Source organism: Suricata suricatta, chromosome 8 (assembly GCF_006229205.1).
Source record: "Suricata suricatta isolate VVHF042 chromosome 8, meerkat_22Aug2017_6uvM2_HiC, whole genome shotgun sequence".
In the NCBI taxonomy this organism is placed as follows: domain Eukaryota; kingdom Metazoa; phylum Chordata; class Mammalia; order Carnivora; family Herpestidae; genus Suricata; species Suricata suricatta.
In genome coordinates, this window is record NC_043707.1 from 78,745,136 (window position 1) to 78,771,332 (window position 26,197).

Below are 26,197 nucleotides of genomic sequence, written 5' to 3' on the forward strand. Positions count from 1 at the left end.
ACTTTTAATCTTCCTAAATATTTTGTAGGACTAGGTAAGACTGCTCTGAGGTTTCACTACCTTTAACACCAGGGGTGCAAGCACATGCTGACTGAACTTTACCTTCTGTGATAGGTTTCTGTAAAAACTGATCTTGTGACCATCCAGTCATTAAATGTTGGTGTTCACCTTCCAACTATTAACCCTGATATGTTTAAATACTATTCATAATAGTCACAATCTATATAATTCCAGCCTCTTGCCTGAACTCAGTACCTGGGTTTCAGACTCCCTTTATCTTATCCAAATATACAAACTTCACGTGTCCAAAACTATTCACCCTACCATCTCCAGACCAAATTCCCTACAGTATCATCTAGTTAGTTTCCCTGGTAATCTTATAATGTTGGGCTTCTCAGCAACCACCTACCCATAAACAGCCTGCTACCCAGTTTGGTTAAAAGTTGGGCCCATTTTTTCTCCCTGAATCCCAACTTCATGCCCTATTCCTTTCTTCCTCTTCTCCATGGTACTGGATTTCTTTAAAAACAGAAACCTCTTATTATTCTGACCTAAAATGATCACTAACATTGTTCTCAAAGCATAGTCCCTGCAAGGTTAAAAAGACCCAGTATCAATTAGCTACTACTTTTACAACTTTATTATTCTATGAACCATGCCACTGAACGAATTTTCCATTTCCAAGATGCATTTTCGCAACCCTTGTGTAAAGGCTGTCCTTAACCTTCACACTTAGCTTTAAATGCCATTTTCTCAGCCCTTTTAAACTTCTCTCATAGGAATACTGAGTCCATCCTATTTGACCCTATGACATTAAATATATAACTCCTATTTTAGCACTTAAGTTATAATTATTTTCAGACATCTCCTTAGGCTGAACTTAGGGTTCACTTATATGAACCCAAGAATGACTACAAGGCCCAGCATAGAAGATCTTAGCAATAGCATTTGCTTTTAGCAGTGACAACAAGATTTTGTGTACGTCACACAGAGTTCAAATGCATACCAACTTCATTGATGAATATATGATGTTCTATTTTGTCTATTTGATCCCTAGTTCAAAATCTTCATCAGGCCTTCACTGACCACACTACAAGAAATAGTATTCTACTTTGTTAATTTCCATAGCTTTTATTTTACTACTATATAATTGTTTTCCATCCTCCCTACCTGTTAGATTCTAGACACTACATGAGCAAGGACTTGCAGATTTATTCACCAGTGTACTCCCAGTATCCAGAACAGTCCCTGAAACATAATAGGCATTCAAATAATTTTTTTAATGCATGAATCTAAAACCATCTTTAGCTTCAGTGTCATCTAGGTATGAAGATGCCTATTTGATGTCTCCATATTTTTAAAATTCCTTCAATGAACAATAAAGCAAAGTTCCTTAACATGACATCTAAGACTTTCCATGACCATCTTGCCTGTGTTTGCATCTTCATCATTACTTTTGCTGTTCTTATACTCTGCTTGCTTTAATAATAATGAATAGCTTACAGTCGAAGGAATTTGCACATAATTTCATTGTTTTAATTCACAGTCTCCCCTGAAGGCCCTCCCAACTTCCCACACCACCTTATTGAATATTTGATGGAAATTTATTGTTAGAAGAACATAAATTAAATGCTGTTAAGTGTTATAAAATGGCAATTCTGGCAGAAAAAAAAAATTCCAGATCCTTACTTAAAGCACTACTCAATCATGGAACTAGATCTCAAACTGGAAGGAACATAACAGGTTATCCAGTAATTGCCTCTTTTTTAACATTCAGAGGTACCTCGAATTCATGTCATCTGAATTCTAATTTAGGCTCTGCCACTGAATTGTTGGCTTAACTTTAAGCAGACCATTAAGCTTTATTTGTCTCATCTTTAAATATGAAAGCAAATGTAATTTCTGGAATTTATTTTAAGCCATATGTACACTGGTTCTACTGAGTCAAACTAAAACTTGTGCCAATAAATATTTGTTATTTCTGAAGTGACCTATCTGATGTTCACTATAGGCTTTAATTCTGATAAAAGCCATTTTGAAACAATGCTAGTGTGAGGAAATCTTTCAAAGTCTTTTAGGATCTTAATATGCTTTTGCTACTTAGTTCCCAGATAATACTGTATACATCTATGGTTAATTGTCAGCACCAAAACTTATTTCAAAGTCTGTGTTATATTTGTTATGTTCATCATTACTGTATTATAACTTAAATACAAAATACTATACCTCATGAAAGTTTTCTGCTTCTCGCTCTTTAATTTCAAGGTCAATTGCTCTCCTTTTTGCTCGTTCTTCTTCTATCTTTTTCTGTATTTCTTTTTCAGACAGTTGTCCAATTTTTTCAAACTTGCTTTTTAAATTTTTAGCTTGAATAGAGCCACTTCTTTTCAATTTGATTAATTCTTCATATTCCTTACTCAGTTCAAAGGTTTCATGTTCTTCCTCTTCCTTCAAAAATATTAAGATTCTTATGTATTAAATACCAGAAAAATTAGTTTGTACAATAAACCATCCTAAAAGTGTTCATTTCTCTATTTTTAATGTTTGTTTGTTTGTTTTGAGAGAGTGCATGCATGAGCAGGGAAGGGGCAGAAAGAGAGGGAGAGACAGAATCCCAAGCAGGCTCTGTGCTAACACAGGGTTCAAACTCATGAACCGTGAGATCATAACTGGAGGCAAAATTCTGTCAAATTCTCAACCAACTGAGGCACCCAGGCACCCCCCAAAAGTATTCATTTCTTATTTGAAGCCAAAAATAAAGTTTAAATAACCTCTTCCCAGAACCCAATGCCTAAGTTTGCTGATTAAAAGCAATGTTATATGGGCATCTTGATGGCTCATTTGGTTAAGCACATCAGACTCCATTTTGGGTCAGGTCATGATCAGTTTGTGAGTTCAAGCCCCTTGTCAAGCTCTGCACTGACAGCACAACGCATGCATGGGATATTCATTCTCATTTTCTCTCTCTCAAAATAAACGTTTATAAAAGTAATGCTTAAAATTTAAGGCTCTAGAGAACATTTAAAATATTCATTATGGGCATCTGGGTGGCTCAGTCATTAAGCATCTGACTTCAGCTCCAGTCATGATCTCATGGTTCATTAGTTCAAGTCCCACATCAGGTGAGCACGAGCCCTTCTTTGGGTAAAAACAGGAGCCTTGCTTCAGTGAACCCTGCTTCTCTTTCTCTCTGTGCCCCTTGATCACTTGTCCCTTTCCTCTCAAAAAAAAAAAAAAAATTTCATTGTGGCTCAAAACATCATTTAACATTCCATTAAAACTTCTATTATAACTAAAATATGCATATCAGGATTATCTTTTACTAGGAATTACAGGAAAATGTTTGCTTAGGGGAAGATGAAGAACTATAATTAATAGAACATGACTGGAGGTAAGACCTAAGTTCTAGTTCTGACTTTGATACTCTGTGGCCTTTTGCCTGGTCACTCAACCCACTGCACATGATATCTTCATCTCTGAATAGAGCCAGAGTATCCTAAAGTTGCTCCTGTCTTTGTTTTGATGATAGTCTAATAAAGTTAAATACCATTCAATACTCAAGTTAACTGAATGAAGCCTTTCTACTATACAGTCTGGCCAAATCCCTACAGTTTGATACATACCACTTTTATTCTCCTATTTTATATTATGCCATAAAAGAAAAGGAGTCAAACCTAAATTGGGCTCTAATTCTTTAGAGCATCTTATCTTAAATACAAGTTTCCCTTGGCTTTTCACAATTTATTTCTAGTTCTTTGTATGCTTCTTACACTAAACCCTAATATCACTATATGAAGTGGTTAAAAAAAATTGCTGTTATTTCTGATATACTTTTCCTGGGGAAGACTAGGGTCCTAGGTGTGGAGCAGGGGTAGTAGAGAAGGAAAATGAAGGAGGGGAAGGATGAGGTCACAGTGGATGATGTGACATGAGGCTTAATTTCTTGGTTCAACCAAAGGGATACAAGAGGAAATTTATTACTTTATATTACCCTCCACATTTTGGTCTCTGTGGGTCCAAACAACTCCTAAAATATCAGAAACTAACAAATTAGTGATGTACCTCATATCACCATGGTTCCCAAATCATTCTGGTCAAAATTAATGACTAAACTAATTAGCTACAGGGTAGATGATCTTGGAATCATTCTGCTACTTGCTTGGAAACTCCCAGACGTACTAGGGTAAGTCACTCAGTAGCACCAGAATGTCTGACAGTTACATACTAGTAGCCATATGTTAATTAGAGTCCATCTCTGTGTACTAAAATATAATTTACAAGGTTTTCTAGACAATTCACTTTTAGCTTCCTTTATAAAATAAATGTTACTACATTTAAAAAATTTTAAGGCTAGGGGTTCCTGGGTGGCTCAGTTGGTTAAGTGTCTGACTTCAGCTCAGGTCATGATCTTGTGGTTTGGGATTCAAGCCCCACATTGGGCTCTATGCTGACAGGTCAGAGCCTGAACCCTGCTTCAGATTCTGTGTCTCCCTCTCTTTCTGCCCCTCCCTGCTCATCCTCTGTCTCTGTCAAAAATAAACATTAAACATATATATATAACACATACACAAACATATATATAAATATATATATATAGAGAGAGAGAGAGAGAGAGAGAGAGAGAGCGAGAGCAAACGTGTGTGTGTGTATAAAAATTTTAAGGCCTGACCTTGGAATATTTTCCTACATCATATTCATGATACTAATAATTACCTATATGTTAATATAGTATTCATAGTCTCTAGATCAGCTAGGGCAAGGAAGTAAATCTCCCCACAGGCCCATTGTCCCAACCCATAACACAGAAGGCAACTTCTGGGGGTGCCTGAGTGACTCAGTCAGTTAAGCATCTGACCTATCTTCTAATTTAGTAAAATGAAATGATTCAAAAACTTGCCACATTGATGTTTCTAGTATCCATGGTACTCTTGCAATTTTGACCAGTTTAGTTCTGTTTGTTTCAAGGAAAATAAGCACTAATGGGTATACCAAACAGTGTAGGAAACAATTCTCAATCATATTGTGACCACACAATTGTGAGGTATACAGGTAATCACCTCAATCATATTTGTTTTTGTTTTTTAGTGTTTATCCACTTTTGAGAGAGCACAAGCAGGGGAGGGGCAGAGGCAGTGGGGGACAGAGGATCCCAACATTGGTCTCAAACCCAAGAACCAAACCCACAAACTGCGAGATCATGATAGGAGCTGAAGCTGGATGCTTAACTGACTGAGCCACCCAGGTGCCCTGCTTAAGTTATTTAAACTGGTAAGCAAGGAGCAGAGATCTATCAGGCTAGAAGTGCACAAAACTGTGCTGAAACTTGTACCGAGGACCTCCTAGTATGGTGAGTGTTCTTAATGTGAATAACAACACTCCAAGTCATTGTAAGATACTACATGTAAAATATTTACATTAATAAACATTTAGAAGATAAAAGTGGATACTTCTTAAAATCTCACCTCTCCCATTTCTTGTCTCAGTTGTTCAAATTCCTGTTTTTCCATCTCTAACTTATGCTTCCTCTCCTCCTCTGTTCGTCGTTTTTCTTCTTCCATTTTTTGTTTTAATAATTCTTCAAAATTAATTTCCAGTTTTCCAGGTGTAAGAGATTCTTGAGAAATTGTTTTATACATCTCCGGGTAGTCATCATCTACCACCTATTTAAAATAAGTCTCTTATTACTCTTGCCAAAATTACACATACTAAAAAGGGGAACTGTTTTTTATAGAAACTAATTACTTGAGTAGGAAGGCTTCACAATTGAACTAAAACTCTGAAGACTCTAAATCTATCTCTTCAAAAGTATAAAACAACAAGGTAAAAAAAATCACTAGAAAATTTAAGACTAAAGGGTTTTTGTGGCTACAGAGAAAATGGTGACCATTTGTTCTCCATCCCAATGAAAACAAATCCTTTGACTTTGTATTATGAGTAATTTGAATTAGATGTTAAGATTTTATAATACTGAACACTTTTTAATTGAATTAAAATGAATTATCATTTTGGTGTTTAAAATGGAGCATTTCACAGTTAAATCATGGTTTTGTCTGAATTAGGTAACTCATCAGGATTCCTTCATAATCAGGTAAAAAAAATCACTCTTAATGCTGTAATTTTATTGTACTGACTTATTTACGGTCAGGCTAATAATACTTAGAGCTGCCATGTAAAATTCTAAGCACTTTACATATATTGACTTATTTAATCCTGAAATCCTATGAAGTAGGTATTATTAATATCCTCCATTTTATAGATGAGGAAACTGAGGCACTGAAAAGTAACTTGTCCAAAGTCAACACAAATATTAAGTGGCAAATGTGGGAGTCAAAACTTCAAAAGCCTAATAAAACTATAAAGAATGATTTAGACTATCTTTTTGTAGTTTCATGAATTACATGTCTAACTGCCATTTATTTGTGACCTTGGGCAGATTACCCAGCCTCTGTGAGTTTCCCCATCTGTGATGACTTTTCATATAGTTGTCATGAGAATCAAAGTTTAGAAACACTTAGCAGTATACCTGACACCCAATGGTAAGCCCCCAATAGCAGTTTTATTACTATGTTAGCATTCCTTGTAATCAAGGCAATCCCTAAATTGAAGATAAAAACTCTGGAATCGAAAATATTGCCAAAAATGTGTATTAATATATGAATTAACTGAGCTATAATATAAAATTTAAATATGGCCCTGGATAAGAAAACAACATAAATGAAGGAAATAGTTTGTTTTTCCTTTCCTGATACAGAAATATCTCTAGGAAACTAGAATTTTGGTTTAATGCAGTTTTCTTTCCCTGCACTTTTCCCACTAGTGAATCATGGCAGTTTCAACCTAAAGATCTGCCCCTGGGATTAGAACTCCTGATATTTACTTGACCTTTACTACTTCTTGTCTATTACTTCTGAACCTGCTTATTCTTCAAACATTAAGTGCCTTCACAATGTTTATAGGGCTTCTGTGTAGAAATCATTTGTGAATCAAGGATTACCTAGTAATACCCACAAGACAGTTTTAAGGGACAACTGACTGTCTCAGTCAGTACAGCATGAAACTCTTGATCATAGGGTTGTCAGTTCAAGTCCCATGTAGTGGTAGTTTACTTAACAAATAAAAAATTAAATAAGTTTTTTAAGTTTTAATATATTCCACAAACATTTATAGGAAATTTGTTATACTAGAAGGCATTGTACCACATGCCAGATGAACAGTCTCACCTCATGAACGGGAAAGGCAGCTGTAAGCACCAAGACAGCTTTAGTACTGCTATGCCAGGGGGGTACTAAATGCCATAAGATGTATAGAAGGAACATGTCTTTAGAACTTGTGTTCTCAGGAAGGGCTTCCCAGGGGAAACGGAATGTATGAAAAGGAATTAGGGCATAGGGAAGGGAAAGAGGGACATGTTTCATTCAGAATTTATGAAGGTCTAGAGATGGATGAGAGCACAGTATTTTGAAGAAATTGGGAAAAATTTAGTATGTCTGAAAGTTTGCAGATTCAGGAAGAATCAAGAAATGAAGCTGGAAAAATACATCAGAGCAATATTATAAATTTGTTTTAAAATTAAAATTTTTTTAATTTAGATTTTTGCTTAAGCAAAGTAGAAAAAAAATTTTTTAATATTTATTTTTTGAGAGAGAAACAGAATTTGAGTGGGAGAGGGGCAGATGAAGAGGCTCCAGGCTCTGAGCTGTCAGCACAGACCCTGACACAGGGCTCATGGACCATGAGATCATGACCTGAGCCAAAGTCAGACACTTAACCAAATGAGCCACCCAGGCACCCCTTTCTTTTTCTTTTTAAGTAGGCTCCACATACAGTGTGGGGCTTGAACTCACAACCCTAAGATAAAGAGTCAGATACGCTACCAACTGAGCCACCCAGGCACCCCAGAAATGGAAAATTTTTTGGCAAAATAGTAACACAATAAAATTTACTTGAAAAGAGAAAGATCACTTTTGCCTTTACAGGAAAGAATGGATTATAGGCAAGAAAACAAGTTAAATAGGGGTTGGTTTGAGGCTAGTGATAACTGTGACCTGTGAGGAGAGACAGGTGACCCGAGGAAAGGATAACAATTGTAGTAGAAATGAGGTAAAAACTTATAGATTTTTTAGAGTGATTTAGAAGGTAGAATGAATAAAACTTAGTGAATGATTGGATATGAGGCATGAATGAGAAGGTAGAAGTGTTTAAGGCTCCCAACTTTCTGATTTGAGCATCTGGATTGGTGGTGAAGCCAAATAAAAATGTGGATATATGTGCCTGAAGCTCCCTCAGACATAGTAAGAAAACCAGGTCATTATATCACTGAAGCCAATTAAAATGTTTCAAGAAGGGGACGCCTGGCTGACTCAATCAGTAGAGCCTGTAACTCTTGATTTCAGGGTTGTGAGTTCAATCAAGCCTCATATTGGGTGTAGAGCCTACTTAAAAAAATGTTTTGGGGCAACTGCTGGGCTCAGTCGGTGGTGTGACTCTTGATCTTGGGGTTGTGAGTGCCAGTCCCACGCTGGGTGTGGAGACTACTTAAAAATAAAATAAAATGTCTCAGGAAGGGGATGCAGCATTCATGTCTGCTTGCTTGAAAATAAAGTTTGTCAGATAACCGTACATTTTACAAACATTAAAATTGTATAAGGAGTGTAAACACTGTGACAGAATTAAATTTGGTGGCAATATCCAGAAATGATGGGGGAGTATTTTGGGGAGTTAAATAATTGTGATTAAATGGCTTTGGTCATTTAATATATACTGGATGGAATGGAAAGTGAAACAAAAAAAAAAAAAAGGAAAGGAAGGAAGGAGGGAGGGAAAGAGGAAATGTGGGAAAGGAAAGAAGAATGGAGAGAATAAAGAGTGAGAGTAGGAACTCCCTGCTTAGATACTTCTGGAAAACATGCCTTCCCAGAGAAGAAAGACAATATTCAGTCATCTATGCCAGGAAAAGCAACTTAACCAGAACCTTCTCAACATTACATTGAAGCAAACACCTTTAACGGACTGGTGTTATACCACAGGAGATTTTAAAAACTTAATTGTTATCCCTACCTCTGAAACTTTGCTGAAATAAAAGTGCATTCTCCAAAGTTTAATTATTTCTCTTAACATACTCTTTTTAAAATTAAAATTTTTAATCTTTTAAGTAATCTCTACACCCGATATGGGGCTTGAACTCACAACCCTGAGATCAAGAGTTGCATGTGCTAGTAGAGGCAACTAGACACCCTCTCTCTCTTAACATATTCTTAAAAAGCTGAATGCTAATGGCATTCTCTCAATTACATTCTGTCTCACCATGCTTCTCCTTGCTTCAGCAAATGCCTTCTTTTCTTCCTCTATTCTCTTTCTGGCTTCTTCTTCTGCTTTCCTTTTTTCATCTTCTCTCCTTTGTCTTTCTATTTCTTCAAAGCTGAGTTTGAGTTTACCAGGGCGGTACCCTTTTAAGATTTTTTCTGTTTCTTGATTTTCCTCCTCTTCATTTACCTAACCAAGAAACAACTCGTTACCAAGAACTGAGATTCATCAAAGACAGGAATGAATGACCTCAAAAGGGACAGAATCAGCCACCTCACACATGAATGTTTCCTTGCCCTTAATATATTTGACCAAAACCTCCCTTCCTTTATAATTGTCTTATAGGATGAAATTTTCAAATTTGGGGAAATTTCAGATAAAGATGTACTCAAGTTAAAGTTCCCAAGAAAGTCAAATTTTAATTAGATAAATGAAGTGTTTGAAAAAAATTTAAGGGGTCATTTAAAAGTTCTATTAAACATTAACTCTCCCAGGACAAACATAAAATGTGTGTGTGTATACTTACTGAAGTTCAAGGTACCTATTCAGAGTCTCTTTTGTAGTAAAATAAAGTTCTCATTTTGTACTTCTCATGTATTTTTTATTATGAACTATAGTACTTTCCCTTATACTAATCATATAAGATTATTCTTTTATGAAATTCAAATTTATGATTTTATAATTAGAATTCTAGTTTAATACTATTTATTGAAGTTTATGATTTATGGTATTTCTATTTCTTTCCACTAAATTGACCAACCCCAATAGCTAAAATGTGTAGATATTATGCAATCATAATTACTCAAAAGTAATAATAATTTCAAATGTCTAGGACATTTAACTTTTAGAGTCCTTAGAATATCATTAATGAAAGCTGATTAAGAAATTCTGAAACTTTAGGGGCAACTGGTGGCTCAGTTATTTAAGGTCTGACCCTTGATTTTGGCTCAACTCATGATCTCACACTTCGTGAGATAAAGCCCTGCATCAGGCTTGTGCTGATAGCATTGAGCCTGCTTAGGATTCTCTCACTCCTCTCTCTGCTCCTCACCCCACTTGCATGTTCTCTCTCTCAAACACTTAAAAAAAAATTCTGAAATGTAAAAATATTTTAGATATTCCATTAAAATCAGAAAAATTTTAAGCATATACTGTGTTTTTTTAGTTTATTTATTTTGGAAGAGAGACAGAGAGAGAGAGAGAGAGAGAGAGAGCGAGCGAGCAAGCAGTCAGGGTGCAGAGAGAAAGGGAGATAGAGAATCCAAAGCCAGCACTGCACTGTCAGCTCAGAGCCCAAGGCAGGGCTCGAACCCACAAACCATTGGATCATGACCTGAGCCAAAACCAAGAGTTGGACACTAAACTGACTGAGCCACCCAGGAGGCCTCCCCGCCTTTTTTAAAATGTTTTTCTTTGAGAGAGAGAATGTGTGCCAGGTGGGGGAGGGGAAGAGCGAGAAGGAGACACAGGATCCAAAGCAGAGTCTGTGCTGACAGCAGAGAGCCCAGTGAGGGGCTTGAACTCATGAACCACAGGATCATGACATGGGCCAAAGTCAGACGCTTAACTGACTGAGTCACTCAGGTGCCTCTTTTTAAAAATTTTATAATGAGATTTGAAACCAGTGTTTTATTTCAATTTTATTTTTTATTGATAAATATAGCTATCAGTATAATAATAGTTTAACATTTTACAGCACTTATATGCCAGATCCTACTTTAACTGCTTTCTGTATTAACTCACTTAACTATTTAAGAAGTAGCCACAATTATTCTTTTACCGTTTTACAAATAAGGAAACTAAGACAGAGAGAGGTTAAATAACTTGTCGCTGCTTACACACTTAATAAATGGTAGATCTGTGAATCTCAGCACTGTGGCTTCAGAATCCATGCTCCTATAAACAGTATATACATCTACATACATTACATGCACATATAAATCTACCTACTTCATATGGCAAGCTGCATATTCCATAGTAAATCAAGTTTGATACATCCAAGTATTTGAAAAACTGGACTTAAAACTGTACCTTTATGTTTATACTTGAAAGTGTGCATGTGCTGTACCCTGTCATCAAATACATTGCACGCTGAATAGGTAAAGAGAAACCAGGTTCACTGAGTAATTATTTTACATATTTCCAATAATTTATAAAAATAAAAATGTAAAGCATATTAGGTAAAATGCCCCAAAATGGAAACTAGAAAATACAGATGCATTTTATATATGAAATGTGTACAGTTTCAAAATCAGACCCTTTAATATAATCTCCTTGAATTTGTAGGAATGAATTTTAGCTAAAGCCAGCTTCCGTCCCTAATATTAACTACTTTATATATAGTGGTTATATATAAATATATGTAATATATAAATATAATATATAAATATAATACATATATAAATTAATGTATAATATATCTACACATAACTTGTAATATATAAATATAATATATAAATATATAATGTAACTATATATCACTTATATATAATATAAATATATAACTATTGTATATTATATATAATTCATATATCATACATTATATATAATGTCATTATATGTAAAAATATATGTTATAGGGGTACCTGACTGGGTCTATTCATGGAGCATGCGACTCTTGATCTCATGGGTGTGGGTTCAAGTAGATATTACTTAAAAATAAAATCTTTAAAAATATTTGTGTGTGTCTGTCTGTTACATATATGTTTTACCATTTGCCGCCTTGCTTCTTCAAAAGCACGCTTCTCTTCTTCTAAACGTTGTCGTGCATCCTCTTCAGCTTGTCTCCTTTGGTTTTCTTGTCTTTGTCTTTCCAATTCTTCAAAAGTTAGTTTCAATTTTCCAGGAGAAACTGATTCTTTTCTTGCCTCACATTCTAGTTCATCATCCTAAAAACATTGTGAAAACGCATAATTATAAAAGGAAATGGTGCTAACCAACTTAACTGCTTTGCTTTGTTCCTTAAAAAAAAAAATTACCATGACCAATGAAAGACATTTTGCTTCCTTGAGAGATCGCCTTTGTTCTTCGTATCTTATTCTTTTATCTTCTTCATACTTGACCCTTTCTTTTTCTTCTCGTTCTTTTTCTAGATCTTCAAAATTCTTTCTTATCTTTCCAGAAGTTTTGTGTGATTTGACAGGTACCACTGTTACAAGTAGTGAATCATCTCCTTCCTAATTTATAAAATAGATAATTAGCATATTTCTTCCTAACCAAAATTTAAGTTTCACATGACTTTGCCTCCATTATTGGTGAATTTTATTATAAGGACGTCAATGTTATGAAGAAGAAGAACAACAAAAATATATATATACACTATATACACACTTCTACATATATGCCTTTTTTTTTTTTTTTACAGATTTCTATTCAATGGCTCTTTCTCTGAATTCATTAACATTGAATCTTTGAAATCCATTGATGAGAAGGTTCAAGGAGCATCTTCTTTCCTAGAAGGTGGTGTTAATACAGCTGTTTGGATAAAGCTGCATGACATTATCTGAATTTAGCTGTTCATGCACTAGTTCCACAAAAGGTAATTAATGTGTATGTGAGTAAACTCTACATCAATTTGATGGTGGATAGATTTGGCTTAAACACACACAGAAATTCTTTCCTTTTCTCCATACAACTTTTAAAATACTTAATAAAATTAATATTTAGTGAGGAAAAACAAACAGTATGTTCAAGTTATTTATAAAACACTTATAGGCTAAACTTTTTTCAAAAATAAAGTGAGTTATAATATGGAACACATGCTGCTATAATAAAATTGCTTGCTCTTTATGTGGCTGTAGTTTTGGGCACACCATCAAATTGATATTTAACTTTTTGTTAGATAAAAAGAGATTAACTAAAATTTCTGTGGTTGTGGAACATTCCTTCATGGTGCTATTTACTATGCTTTCTACTAGTATGTGATGATAAAAACAAACTATCAGGAACTCTGAGGAAAGAAGACAAATGAGGGAAAAAAAACCCTGCTTTTTGAAAATGTCACCTTTAAACAGTCTCAACTATTATTAACAGTTCAAGAAACACAAAGTCTTGGCAGAGTATCTCAAACCGAGAGCTGTGAGACTAACCAGGAAAGCAAAAACATACTTTCAAGACACTGAGCTATAATGTTTGAGAAAGTGCAGAAGTATGATCTTGCTTTGCAAAGTATGTTTGTCCTTTTCTTGTTGTGCTATAGAAATAAAAAATATACGCTTTTAAGTTTTTAATTCAAGGAATATTGGTGAATCAGATAATTTTAGGTGAATGTTTCATTAAAGGAAATGTCCATTTACCTCTGATGCTGATTCAGTTCCCGTATTGTTTATGTCCTCAATCTATTGAATGAGAATTTCATATCATTACATTACATTGAATTTCTGCTTTTTGCTTTTAAACATACAAGTTGAAAATTAATTTAGTTGTGACTTATGGTAAATTTTCAAATTCATAATTTCGAAATATTTTTATGTTGCTGCAAATGAGCCCTATTATGTCCTTTTAAGTGGAGATAAACCTTATACTCATTTTTATATTTTGACATCAAAATCAATATGTAGGGAATAGTATATTAAGAAAAATTAAGATAAAGCCTACCTTTGTAATTTTGGAATTTGAATAATGGACCAAACTGTTATGACCTGTCTGTAAGCTTACAAGCCGCAGTTATTAGTTAAATTAGCAATTTAAACTGAGATACAGAAGCATTTCCTCATTCTATGTCTCTGCCCCAACTAAAGTAAAACCTATCATTGGAATCAAATACTTATGACTATATTTTACAATATAAATATATGGCAAAATATAACTGACACAATAATACAGTGCAGTGCACCAGCTTTCGCATGGCTAGTTTAGAAGGGAGAAGAATTCTGGTAGATATTATTGTTTATATTTGAACACATCTAGGAAGGAAAGTCCCTCAATTAATAGAAGGGGTCTCAATTCTGGCATTACTCATGAGAAACACCTCAGGTTAGCCTGAGGAGCAGGCTAATGTATGTAACAGATTGAGAAATGAGAACTATATCACAGGTGAGATATCAGGAAAAGGAAATATAAGAAATAGGAAATGAGAGAAGTTAAAAAGTAAACATTCAGATTTCATTATTTTAACATGATTTTTAACATCAGTGAAAGTCTGGAAATAGTTTGTTCCTTATGCAGTCTAAGAGAATTTTGGCCAAGTCCCTATTCATCATTCAATTTCCTCTTTCTACATTCTCTGTCACAGGAGAATTAATACACTTTATTACGATACCAAATTTCTTAAAAAATAAATTCTAAATAAAATATAGTTTTAAGTTTTCTAAATAGAAAATAAATTAAAAATACATCTATTATATATTTTAATTTGTTAAGTTTTATTTGGAATAATTTGTTTTGCAGAATTATCTATTACACTGACTTACTATGTAAATGGTGACGGTTTTACTGAATGATGAAAGAACCCTGTTTTTTAAAAATATTAGCTAAGATAAAAATTTTTTATTTTATTAATAAATTGTTTTTAATGTTTATTTTTGATAGAGCGCAAGCTGAGGAGGGGCAGAGAGGGAGGGAGACACAGAATCCGAAGCAGGCTCCAGGCTCTTAGCTGTCAGCACAGAGTCTGATGCAGGGCTTAAACCCACAAACCATAAGATCATGACCTGAGCTGCAGTCGGAAGCTCAACTGCCTGAGCCACTCAAGTGCCTGGCTAAGAAAAATTTTCATATATAATAAAATAATTACAAAATTATTTCCCTTCAGGGGTGCCTGGCTGGCTCTGTTGGAAGAGCATGCGACTCTTGACCTCAGGGACATGAGTTCAAGCCTCATATTGGGTGTAGAGATTACTTACAAATAAATAAATAAACTTAAAGAAAATTATTTCCCTTCAAAAGAAGGCTAAGAATTCCTTCATAAATCACATTTGTCTCTCAATAAAAAGTTCTAAAATATATGGTAAGAACCCAGACATTGAGAGTACAGGGAAGGTAAATTCTAATTTTTTTAAGCTTATTTATTTTGAGAGAAGGAGAGACGGAATCCCAAGCAGGCTCCGCACAATCAGCACAGAGTCCAATGTGGGGCTGGAACCCACAAACCATGAGATCATGACCTGAGCCAAAATCAAGAGTCAGACGCTTAACTGACTGAGCCACCCTAGGTGCCCCAAATTCTAAATTTCTTAACCCCAAATTTCTTTTACTTACAGCTAGAACCTTCTCAGATTTTTATTAGCTTAGGGTAAGATAATAAATTACATTTGGAGTGGCTTTGTTTTGTTGTTGTATGCTTTCTTTGCTCATTTTAAGCCATTACCAAAACTTTAACAGAAGACAGGATTTTTCCCCCACTCGGTTTCAACAAAGGAAAAGATGAATTTGTCTAAGTGGTCATGGCGTCAGTACATTCACAGAGAACTGAGATACTCAGTTCCATTATAGTGTTGGCTCTCAGAAGCTCCCATTGAAGAGCTGCTTCCCAACTATTTCTTTAATTATGAAAAGGAGACTCCTTTTCCTCCTTCTCAAAGCTCCTTCCTTTTCTCCTCTTTTTCTTATTTTTAAATTTATTTATTTTGAGAGAGAGAGAGAGAGAGAGCATGAGGGAGAGTGAGCACAAGTAGACGAGGGGCAGAGAGAGGGAACCCCAAGCAGGCTCTGCATCATCAGCACAGAGCCAGATGCAGGGCTCAAACTCGAACCATAAGATCATAACCTGAGCCAAAACCCAAGAGTCAGGTGCTTAACCACCTGAGCCACCCAGGCACCACTCCCTTTATTTTTTATTTTTTTAAAGGTTTATTTATTTCTGAGAGACAGAGACAGAGCATGAGAGGGGGAGGGGCAGAAAGAGAGAGATGGAGACACAGAATCCTAAGCAGCCTCCAGGCTCCAAACTGTCAGCAGAACCCAACGCGGGGCTCAAACCCATGAACCACGAGATCATGACCTGAGCTGAAGCCGGAAGCTTAACCGACTAAGCTATCCAGGCACCCCACTCCCTTTATTTTCAACATCAAAGTCCCCTATCAATAATTTCTTTTTTTCTAAGTTGATAGATGTTAACCTTGCCCATGACAGTGTCCTCAAAGATAACCAGATTATACTAAATTAAGGGGCTCCTGGTTGGCTCAGTGAGTTAAGCATCTGACTTCAGCTCAGGTCATAATCTCACAGATCGTGAGTTCAAGCCCCACTTTGGGCTTGCTGCTGTCAGCGCAGAGCCCACTTCAGATCCTCTGTCCCTCTTTCTCTGCACCACCCCCCATTGGCATTCTCTCTCAAAAAAAAAAAAACCCTTAAAAATTATACTAAATTAAGATTCTCCCCCAAATTTTATTGGTCTTTGATTCTAACATCCAGTATACAAAGTATACTCATTTTTAATTAATCATAAGATACTAGAATCTGGTAGTTCTCCTGACTCAGGAATCCCTTCTAAAGCATTCTTGAATATGGACTTGTATAAGTGGATTTTTCAAATTAACATTAAGACTTTTTTTTCTTAGTAAACTCTACCCCAAAATTGGAGCTTGAACTCACAACCCCAAGATCAAGAGTCTCATGCTTCACCAACTGAGCCCCCCAGGTGCCCCAACATTAACACTTTTTTGAGAGCACATGGGGGGCTCAGTTGGTTAAGCATCTGACTCTTGAACTCAGTTCAGGTCTTGGTCTCAGGGTCATTAGTTCAGGCCCCCATGTTGGGCTCCACACTGAGTGTGGTACCTACTAAAAAACAAAAACAAACTTTTCTTGATTATCCATGTCATACTTTGTATATTCAAAGACAGATTCAATTTTATTAGTCTTGAGCAGAAAATGTACTTAATTTTTAAAACTGGGTTTTCCATATTTGTAATATAAAATTAGTATTTTTCAGTTTATTTGGCTCTACCTCATATTCTCATATAATGTAATAGACCAAAATCTTCATTAACCAGGACTATGCACCCTGCCATATAGTTTCTGGAGTTACTAAAGAAGTGGTACTTTTGATGATACTTTGTCTCCCTCTAAGTATTCCATGTCTTCATCATATTCAAACTCACCTCTTCAACACACATGTCATCTTTGAGAAACCACTGCCTATTTATTCAGTTCTTGGGGTTGTAGTGGGTCTTAAAATCTAGTGAGCAATCGGTACTTTTTTGAAAAAGTTTATAAGACTTAATATAAATAGACTAAACCCAGGTACACTATTTGCTGCCAAATACTACATATTATAATTACATATTTAATTACCTTATTTTATAATATATATTATAAATATAATTACATATACTATATTTTATATTTATAATGTACAATCTATAATCCTCACTTTTTGTATTTATATTCCTGGGTGAAATTTTATTGCAAAATGAATTCTCATCTTTGATAACTGGAGATATCAGAGGTAAAGTACATACCATCCTTTAATTAGACTAAGATGTACAAAGTAATAAAATATGGAAAATTCCAATTCCTTTCTATAATTCATCCGGCATTATGTCATTATTTGCCACTATACAAGTGGTTATCTTCCACAGAAGTGGTTATTTGCAAAGTCTAGGTAAAAAATGTCTTTGACATGCAAATATGGCATATGCTTTGCCTTCTTGTCATTTTTCTTTTTAGAGAGGTAGGAAACTGGAAGGAGCAAAGCAAATAGATTTAAAGTCCTTAAAGAGTAGACAAAAAAGCCAAGTACAACTTCACAATATAAATGGTTTTATACCATGAAGACTATGTTAATATATTTGTTAACATATTGATGAGAGAAGAAAGAGGAGCTAAAATGGCTTCATGACCTTTATCTGTATGTACTATTATCTAGGTAAGATATTATTTATAGCCTACTTACTGTGTACCAGGCACTTTTCTAAGTGCTTTGCATTTATTAACTCATATAATATTATTAACAACTCTAGGAGATAAATGCCATCTCATTAAACTCAATACACTGATCATCTCTTTTGATCTTATAATATAGACTATGTTAAGTTCATAAACAATATAACTGTCATCTTTTCAAGTCTATGACTAGAGATAATTTATAATAAATATCAGCGCATTAATTTTGTGAACTAATCAATTCTTTACTTAATAAAAGTATGACTATTAAGTTTCTATGTCATAATCATTAGTCACTTTGAGAGATTAGCTTTTTCTGGAGATTTGATCATATTCTTGAGTATTTTAAAAATACTTAACAGCCTCTAAGTTCTCATGCTCTGAGCTAAAATACATGGGAATTCTGAATTCATTAGGAGACTATATAAAATCATGGGAACAATTTTACCCCCCTCTCATTTGTCCCCTGTGGCTATGGCATCAGGAATGACTATATGAAGGAAATGGCTGTCACACATTTCTCCCCTCTTCTACGATCATCTCCAACTTAAGACAAAAAAAGGTTAATGAGATAGCTAATAATACCATTATTAAGTAAAATGTGATTTGCTTCAAATTCTTGAGTAGGAAGATACCCTAATTATGCCTTAGTGTATGGTAACAAGTATTTATTAATTGCTACTGAAAGACCAGCATATTGTGGATAGTTTATGTGACACTGCCTTACATCTTTGTAAAATCCTCTAACATGTCAGGAAAAACAAGAAATGTGGACAGTGTAAGGAGTATGGACTGAATGACAAGTTGGTGCATAACAAAAGTTATCGTAGCATTCAACCTTAAAATAAGCATAATTTGCCCTTAATCCTTCTAGGCATATGATATTAAATATTTATCTGATATTAAATATTTGTGGTAAGATCTTGTTTTCAAGTTAGCTGCTATTTAATAAGTTTATGTTATATGAAAATATTTTAATTAGGCAATGTACTGATTAGTTTACTCTGTAAAATTAGTTTCTGAAGCAAATACCAATTTAATATTTAGTGTGTACCTGCTCAGCCCTTTTTGCTAATTCACGTTGTATCTTCCTCTTCTCTAACATATCCTGCTCAATTCTGCGTCTTCGTTCCTCCTCTGTCCTTTTTCTTTGTTCTTCTTGTCTTTGTTTCTCCATTTCAGCAAATCTACCTTTAACAGTTCCTAAGAATATACAAAATATGTTTGCTATTTGCTATGGTTCTGTTTTTGCAATTTCATTTATAATTTACCCCTCAGGTTTCTTACCTGTTAGCTTTGGGACATAGGCCTTTTCTACTTTAGAAGATGCCTCTTCTTCATCATCAGAAGCAAGCATTTCTTTAATCTAAATTGATTAAATAAATTAATAGCAGCTTGTCCAAACTTTAGACTAAATTATATGCAAAGTTTAAAATTAACTGACAAATACAGAAAAGTATTTTAATTACATTTAATATAAAATATGGTTAATGTGAATAATAAAGCATAAATTAAAAAGATTAAAATGAATTTTGCACAAGAATAAAATAAAATAAAATAACCTCCTGCTTTCTCCTGTTCCATTCTCTCTCTCTAATATATTGTTCTCTTCTTCTTTGCTTTTCATCTCTAGATCTCCTTTGATTTCTTTCTTCCCTGGCTCTCTGCATGGCTTCAAACTTATCCTTTACATCACCCTTGCCAAGTTTTGGCACATAGGTTTTTGGGACAGGTTTAGATGAAGAAAGCAGAATCTTCGTTAGAAGAAAATAAAGAGAAGAAAGTTAAAAAAAAAAAAGATAGGGAGAAATCAAGTAAAGATAGATCAGCAAGCAATATAAGAAATACTTATTGAAACAGAAAACAGAAATGAGTTTGAAATATTTGTACGATCAGAATCTGATTACTTTCTAAAGTCTAAGTGTGAAAAATGAAATCACAGAAAAATGAGAGTAAAACTTTATTAATATAAAGGAGTTCCACTTTGTAGATGCATTCCACTGAGGCTGAAAGCTAGCAAAATATAAAAATATAAATTATTTAAATATTAAAAATATAAAAACTAATTTAAAACAACCTGTACTTTGTTTTTCTACACATCATTAAAGATTCAGATTTTACATCTCCTACTTAAAAGACACTGATTTCAATAAATTTACTAATTTCAATAAATTAGGTTATGGTAAAAATAAAGCAAAAGTTCAGGCTTTAAAGTTTATAGCCCAATTCATATGTCAACGCTCTTGCTTGTTTCCATATCAAATAGGAGTAAAACTGAAGGTCAGCCCTTTACTTCCCATGTGTGCCTGACATGCTCCAGGGTCTTTGCTCAAAGCAGTGGTTTGTATGTTGTTACTACTGCTGTACTGCCCACCTAGAACTTCTGTAGACCAACATTAACAATGTGTAAAAGGGTTATATTATACCAAGCAGGCTGAGCTCTCGGATGGCAAAAGAGATTCCTGGAAAAGGAGGGATTTAGTAAAGGACTGGAGAAAAGACTTCCCTCCACTCTAAAACCAGGAAAGCAAATTATTTTCATCATTTAAAAAATTAAGCTGATCCAAAAGATGTTTCAGTAAATAAAATATCAGTGCCTCAGAACACCAAACCCATTCCCCTAGTAATTATGACAAGTTACTTATTAATCTGTGGCATACTCAGCCTCTATTTTATTATCTTCTTATGGGGTCATTGGCTATTTAAGGTTTTTTAAACTTCATAATGTTGGGGTGTCAGCAACTGAGCTCTTACTACAACTCTCAGAAACTACGGACAAGATCCAGAAAAAGGCTGAGAAGTTTTACTGCAGCTGCTGGGAGCAGTAGCTAAGAAGGAGCCTTACCAGAGAGTGAATTGTTGCTTTCTCCTAAGAGTATACATCAAATCTGGGTTGTTGTTTTTTTAAATACTAAAAAATAACTTCTAAAACTTATCAAGGTATTAAAACTCTATTCAAGATGTTAGCCATCACATGCACTTCACTGTCATTATGCTTAGAATCCAAAGGAAAATACCGGGCCCAAGACCAGCCTGTGAATTTTAGCTCTTTCATTTTATATCTTGACACTATGTCATTATGAACTTCTGGATATGACCTTTCCAACAAGAAACTGCCCTTTCAGCGGTTCTACAGTCAATCCTATGTTCCCTATCCCCCACTCTCCCTTTTTTTTTTTTTTTAAATGTTTGAGACTTACCTCAGCCTTCTGGGAAATATCATTCATGGTTGCTCTATGTGGTCTCAGTAATTATGGAGCTTTGTATATTTTTGCACCTGAAAAAATATATTAGTCTTGTATAAGAATTTTTAATGATTTAATTTTTCATATGCTATATATTTTTGTAAACAGAAATGACAGTTGCTCCTCAAAAAATATTGACACAATCCAGGCAAGTAATAAATTGTGATAACCTTCAGCTCCTTTGCCCAAGATTCAGGGTATAAGAGGGTACAAGATGCATGGTATTAAAAGGTCCTTGTAAATTTATCACCCAGAATAGCTTGGTGAATGTATCAAGTGCACTTGCAAAGAATTTGTATTTGACAGTTACTGGGTGTATTATTTTATAAATATCAACTAGGTCAAGATAATTTGTCGTGTTATTAAGATCTTCTGTGTCTTTACTTTTGGGGGGGGCAGTTACTCTATCAGTCTTCAGGTATGTGGGATTGTCTATTTCATCCTTTAATTCTGTCATTTTTCATGTAATTTCAAGCTCTTTTAAATGCATATGCATTATTATAGTATCTTCTTTTTGAGTTGACTCATCAGTATGAAATTTTCTTTTTTATCTCATTGTCCTGAACTTATCTGATATTAAAATAGCTACACCAACTTTCTTAAGTTTAGTCTGCATGATGTATATAATTTTCTAGCTATTTACTTTCAACTTATTTTATATGTACAGTACATCTCTTGGACACAGCATATAATTGGACCTTGTTTTGAAAAATCAATTCTGATCTTTAAAAACTTTTTTTAAATGTTTATTTTTAAGAGAGAGTGGAGGAGGGACAGAGAAAGACACGCACATAATTGGAAGCACACTCTAGGCTCCGAGCTGTCAGCACAAAGCCCCACAATGGGCTCAGACCCATGAATTGTGAGATCATGACCTGAGCTGAAGTTGGATGCTTAACTGACTGAGCGACCCGGTGCCCCAATTCTGATATCTTTTTGAATTGCATGTATAGTCCATTAACATTTAATGTAATTATATGAATGAACTGAAGACTACCATTTTACTACTTGTTTCTTGTTTGCCCCTTTTATTTCTTCCTCTATTACTCGTTCCCTGACAACTTCTGAATTTAATAACTTTTAGAATTTTATCTATTGGCTTAAAAAAATTAATAGTTTTTGGGGTGCCTGGGTGGCTCAGTTGGTTAAGCGTCCGACTTCAGCTCAGGTCATGATCTCATAGTTCATGGGTTCGAGCTCCGCATTGGTCTCTGTGCTGACAGCTCAGAGCCTGGAGCCTGCTTCAGATTCTGCATCCCTCTCTTACTCTGCCCTTCCCCTGCTCACGCTGTGTCTCTGTCTCTCAAAAAATAAATATTAAAAAAAAATTTTTTTAATTAATAGTTTTACCAAGGTATCCCTGACATACAAAAAACTATGCTTTTAAAAAGTGCACCATTTGGGGGTGCCTGGGTGGCTTAGTTTCAGCTCAGGTCATGGGACTGAACCCACATCAGACTCTACACTGACAACATAGAGCCAGCTTGGGATTCTCTGTCTCCCTCTCTCCTTTGCCCCTCCCTGACTCATGCTGTCTTTATCTCTTTCTAAATAAACTTAAAAAAATTTTTAAGTGCACAGTTTGATAAGTTGAAATGGTTACACCATCACCACAATCGAGATAATATGTACATTACCCCCAAAAGTTTTCCGAGATCCATTCACTCTCCCCTTTTCTTGCTTTTCCCACCCCCATCCCCAGGCAGGCGCATTTTTGATTGCTGTAGATTCAATTTTTTTTTTTAATTCTTATTTTTTCAAGAGACAGAGAAGGACAGCGCAAGCAGGGAAGGGTCAGAAAGAGAGGGAGACACAGAATCCGAAAACAGGCTCCAGGCTCTGAGCTGGCAGCACAGACCCCAACGTGGGGCTTGAAGCCATGATCCATGAGATCATGACCTGAGCCGAAGCCGGATGCTTAACCAACTGAGCCACTCAGGCGCCCCTTCAATTTTCTATAAGTGTAATCAAAAGCTATATACTATTTTATCAGGCCCCTTTCTCCAGCTTAAGTATTTTGACATTCATCCATCAATAGATGGATCATAGATAGTTCCTTTTTAGTACTGAATATTATTCCATTGTATAAATATACCATGATTTGTTGAATTGGTTGAATACCACAGTTTGTTGACTATACCATCATTCATCTGTTGCTGAACATTGGATTCTTTGAAGTTACTATTACAATAAAGCTGCTATGAATATTCATGTATAAGTCTTTGTGTGAACATATACTTTTTTAAGTAAATAAAGGATAATGGCTAACCTTATGGTAGATGTATGTTTAACTTTTTAAGAAAGTCACAAACTGTTTTCTAAGTGGTTGTACCATTTTATCTTCCCACCAACAGTATATTAGAGTTATACTTCTTCTATAGCTTCACCAGCACTTGGTATGGTCTTCTCAATTTTAGACATTCTAACAGTGTGTAGTGACATCACGTTATGGTTTTAATGTACATTTCCCTAATAATTAGTGCTACTGAACATCTTTTGATATGTTTGTTTTCTACCTACAAATATTCTTTGACAGAAGTATCTGCTCAAATATTTTGCCTGTTTTGTAACTGGGTTATTTTCCATTAACTTTTGAAAGTACTTAATATAGTCTGGATTCAAAACCTATATCAGGGGCACCTGGGTGGCTCAGTCGGTTAAGCCTCCAACTTCGGCCCAGGTCGTGATCTCACATTCGTGGGTTCGAGCCCTGCGTCAGGCTTTTGTGCTGACAGCTCAGAGCCTGGAGCCTGTTTCCGAGTCTGTGTGTGTGTGTGTGTCTCTCTCTCTCTCTCTCTCTCTCTCTCTGCCCCTGCCCGCTCATGCACTGTCTCTCTCTGTCTCAAAAATAAACAAAATATTAAAAAAAATTTTTAACCTATATCAGATGTATGATTTGAAAAGATATTCTCCCAGTCTTTGGCTTGTCTTTTCATTTCCTTAACAATGTCTTTTGAAGAGCAGAAGCTTTTCATTTTGATCAAGTCCATCTTATATATTTCTTTTATAGTTTGTGCTTTTAGTGCTGTACTGGCTTAATCCACAATCACAAAGAACTTATCCTATATTTACTTCTAAGAGGTTATAGTTTTAGGTTTTGCATTAGGTCTCTCATCCATATTGGGTTGATTTTTATATATGGAAAAAATTTATTTTCTTGCATATGGATAAACAATTTTTCAGGGCCACTTATTTAAAAAAAGTATTATCTCTCTGATGAAATGCTCTTGCATTTTTGTCAAAAGTCAACTGACCATAGATGGGTGGCTCTATTTCTGGACCCTACATTCTGTTCCATCAATCTGTCTCTCCTGATGCCAATATCAAGGGAATCTTTTTTTTTTTTTTTAACTACAGTCACCATGCTATATTCTTGATTACCATGCTTTATCGTGAACCTTGGAATAGTGTAACCCCAACTTTGTTCCTTTTCAAATTTGTTTTGACTATTCTAGGTCCTTTGTGTTCACATATAAATCTGTAAATAGTTCCGTATTTGTTGATGCTATTGTAAATGGTGTTATGTTTTAGATTTCAATCGATCATTTGTTGCTGGTATACAGAAATATATTTTTTATGTTTCTTATTTTATTTTGAGAGACAGAGGAAGAGAGTGAGTGGGGACGGCGAGCAGAGAGAGAGGGAGACAGAGAATCTGAAGCAGGCTCCAGGCTCTGAGCTGTCAGCACAAAGCCCGACACAGGCCTTGAATCCACGGACTGTGAGATCATGACCTGAGCTGAAGTTGGATGCTTAACTGACTGAGCCACCCAGGCGCCCCCAGAAATATATTTTTGTTTTCTCATCTTCTGTCCTGCTACCTGGCCAAAGTAACTTATTAGTTCCATTGACTTTTTTTTTTTGTAGATTCCATTTGATTTTCTACATAGATAACTATATCATCTATGAACACATTCAACTTTTTCTCTCCTAACCTGTATGTCTTTTATTTATTTTTTTGGCCTGACTGTTCTGACTAAAACCTTCAGTACAAAGTCAAATAGAAGTAGAGAGAGCAGACATACTTGCCTTGTTCCTGACCTCAGGAGAAAAGTGCTTAGTGTTTCACCATTAAATACGATTTAGCTACAGATTCTTCTTAGATGACCTGTATGATATTAAATTCCTTTCTCTTCCTATTGTGCTAGAGTAATTGTAGGAATGTATGTTGGATTTAATAAAATGTTTTTTCTGTATCTGTTGAGATAATCTTATTTTGATATGTGTTATAGTAAGTTACATTACTTTATTTTCAAATATTAAATCAACTTTACATTCCTAGGAGAAACTTTATTTGGTCATGATGCATTATCCTTTTAACATATTGATAAATTCAATTTGATAAAATTTTGTTAAAACATTTTCCATCCCGGGGGGGAGGAGCCAAGATGGCAGAGAGGAAGGGAGCTCTGTAAACTTTGTCGGCCCCATCGATTGAACTGAGAAGGACATTACTCTCATCTGCAAGAGCAGAAGGAGGAAATACGGACTCCAGAAGGAAGAGAACCTAAAGGATACCTGAGTGAGTGAGTAAGAACTGGGGAGATGGGAAAATGGGCCAGCCCGAGATGGGCAGGGGAGGTGGGAGCCCCAGCCCAACGCGGGTCAAGCGCGCAGAGCCCGAGAGACAAAGGGAAGAGACAGAGAGACTGAACACGCTCATAGTACTGTCTCTGGGGAAGAGGTAAAGAATGCTTAACCGCACTTGGAGAGAGAAGCTCACTCCATAGATAACAGCTGGGTAGCCTAAATCCCGAACCCACGTGGCACAAGGGAAGGAACAGCTTCCAGCCCTGCGCCATCTTGGCGAGGTGTCAGCAGCC

At 35.3% G+C, this 26,197-nt stretch overlaps 1 protein-coding gene across 8 annotated transcripts in view; it reads right to left on the reverse strand.

Annotated features, from left to right (window-relative positions):
• NEXN (nexilin F-actin binding protein) overlaps window positions 1-26,197 on the reverse strand; it is a 52,894-nt gene that overhangs the window by 4,755 nt on the left and 21,942 nt on the right. For 5 of the 8 annotated variants that reach the window (XM_029947281.1, XM_029947286.1, XM_029947284.1 and 2 more), the window contains 10 exons: window positions 21,330-21,406; window positions 19,692-19,883; window positions 19,417-19,495; window positions 19,184-19,332; window positions 13,599-13,640; window positions 12,282-12,479; window positions 12,015-12,191; window positions 9,304-9,492; window positions 5,463-5,660; window positions 2,227-2,448 (listed from right to left, as the gene is read on the reverse strand). In XM_029947281.1, the coding sequence (XP_029803141.1) occupies window positions 2,227-2,448; window positions 5,463-5,660; window positions 9,304-9,492; window positions 12,015-12,191; window positions 12,282-12,479; window positions 13,599-13,640; window positions 19,184-19,332; window positions 19,417-19,495; window positions 19,692-19,883; window positions 21,330-21,356 (1,473 nt within the window). In that variant the 5' untranslated portion in view covers window positions 21,357-21,406. The remainder of the gene's footprint in view (window positions 1-2,226; window positions 2,449-5,462; window positions 5,661-9,303; window positions 9,493-12,014; window positions 12,192-12,281; window positions 12,480-13,598; window positions 13,641-19,183; window positions 19,333-19,416; window positions 19,496-19,691; window positions 19,884-21,329; window positions 21,407-26,197) is intronic. The other 3 variants (XM_029947289.1, XM_029947290.1, XM_029947288.1) reach the window with 2 other exon arrangements.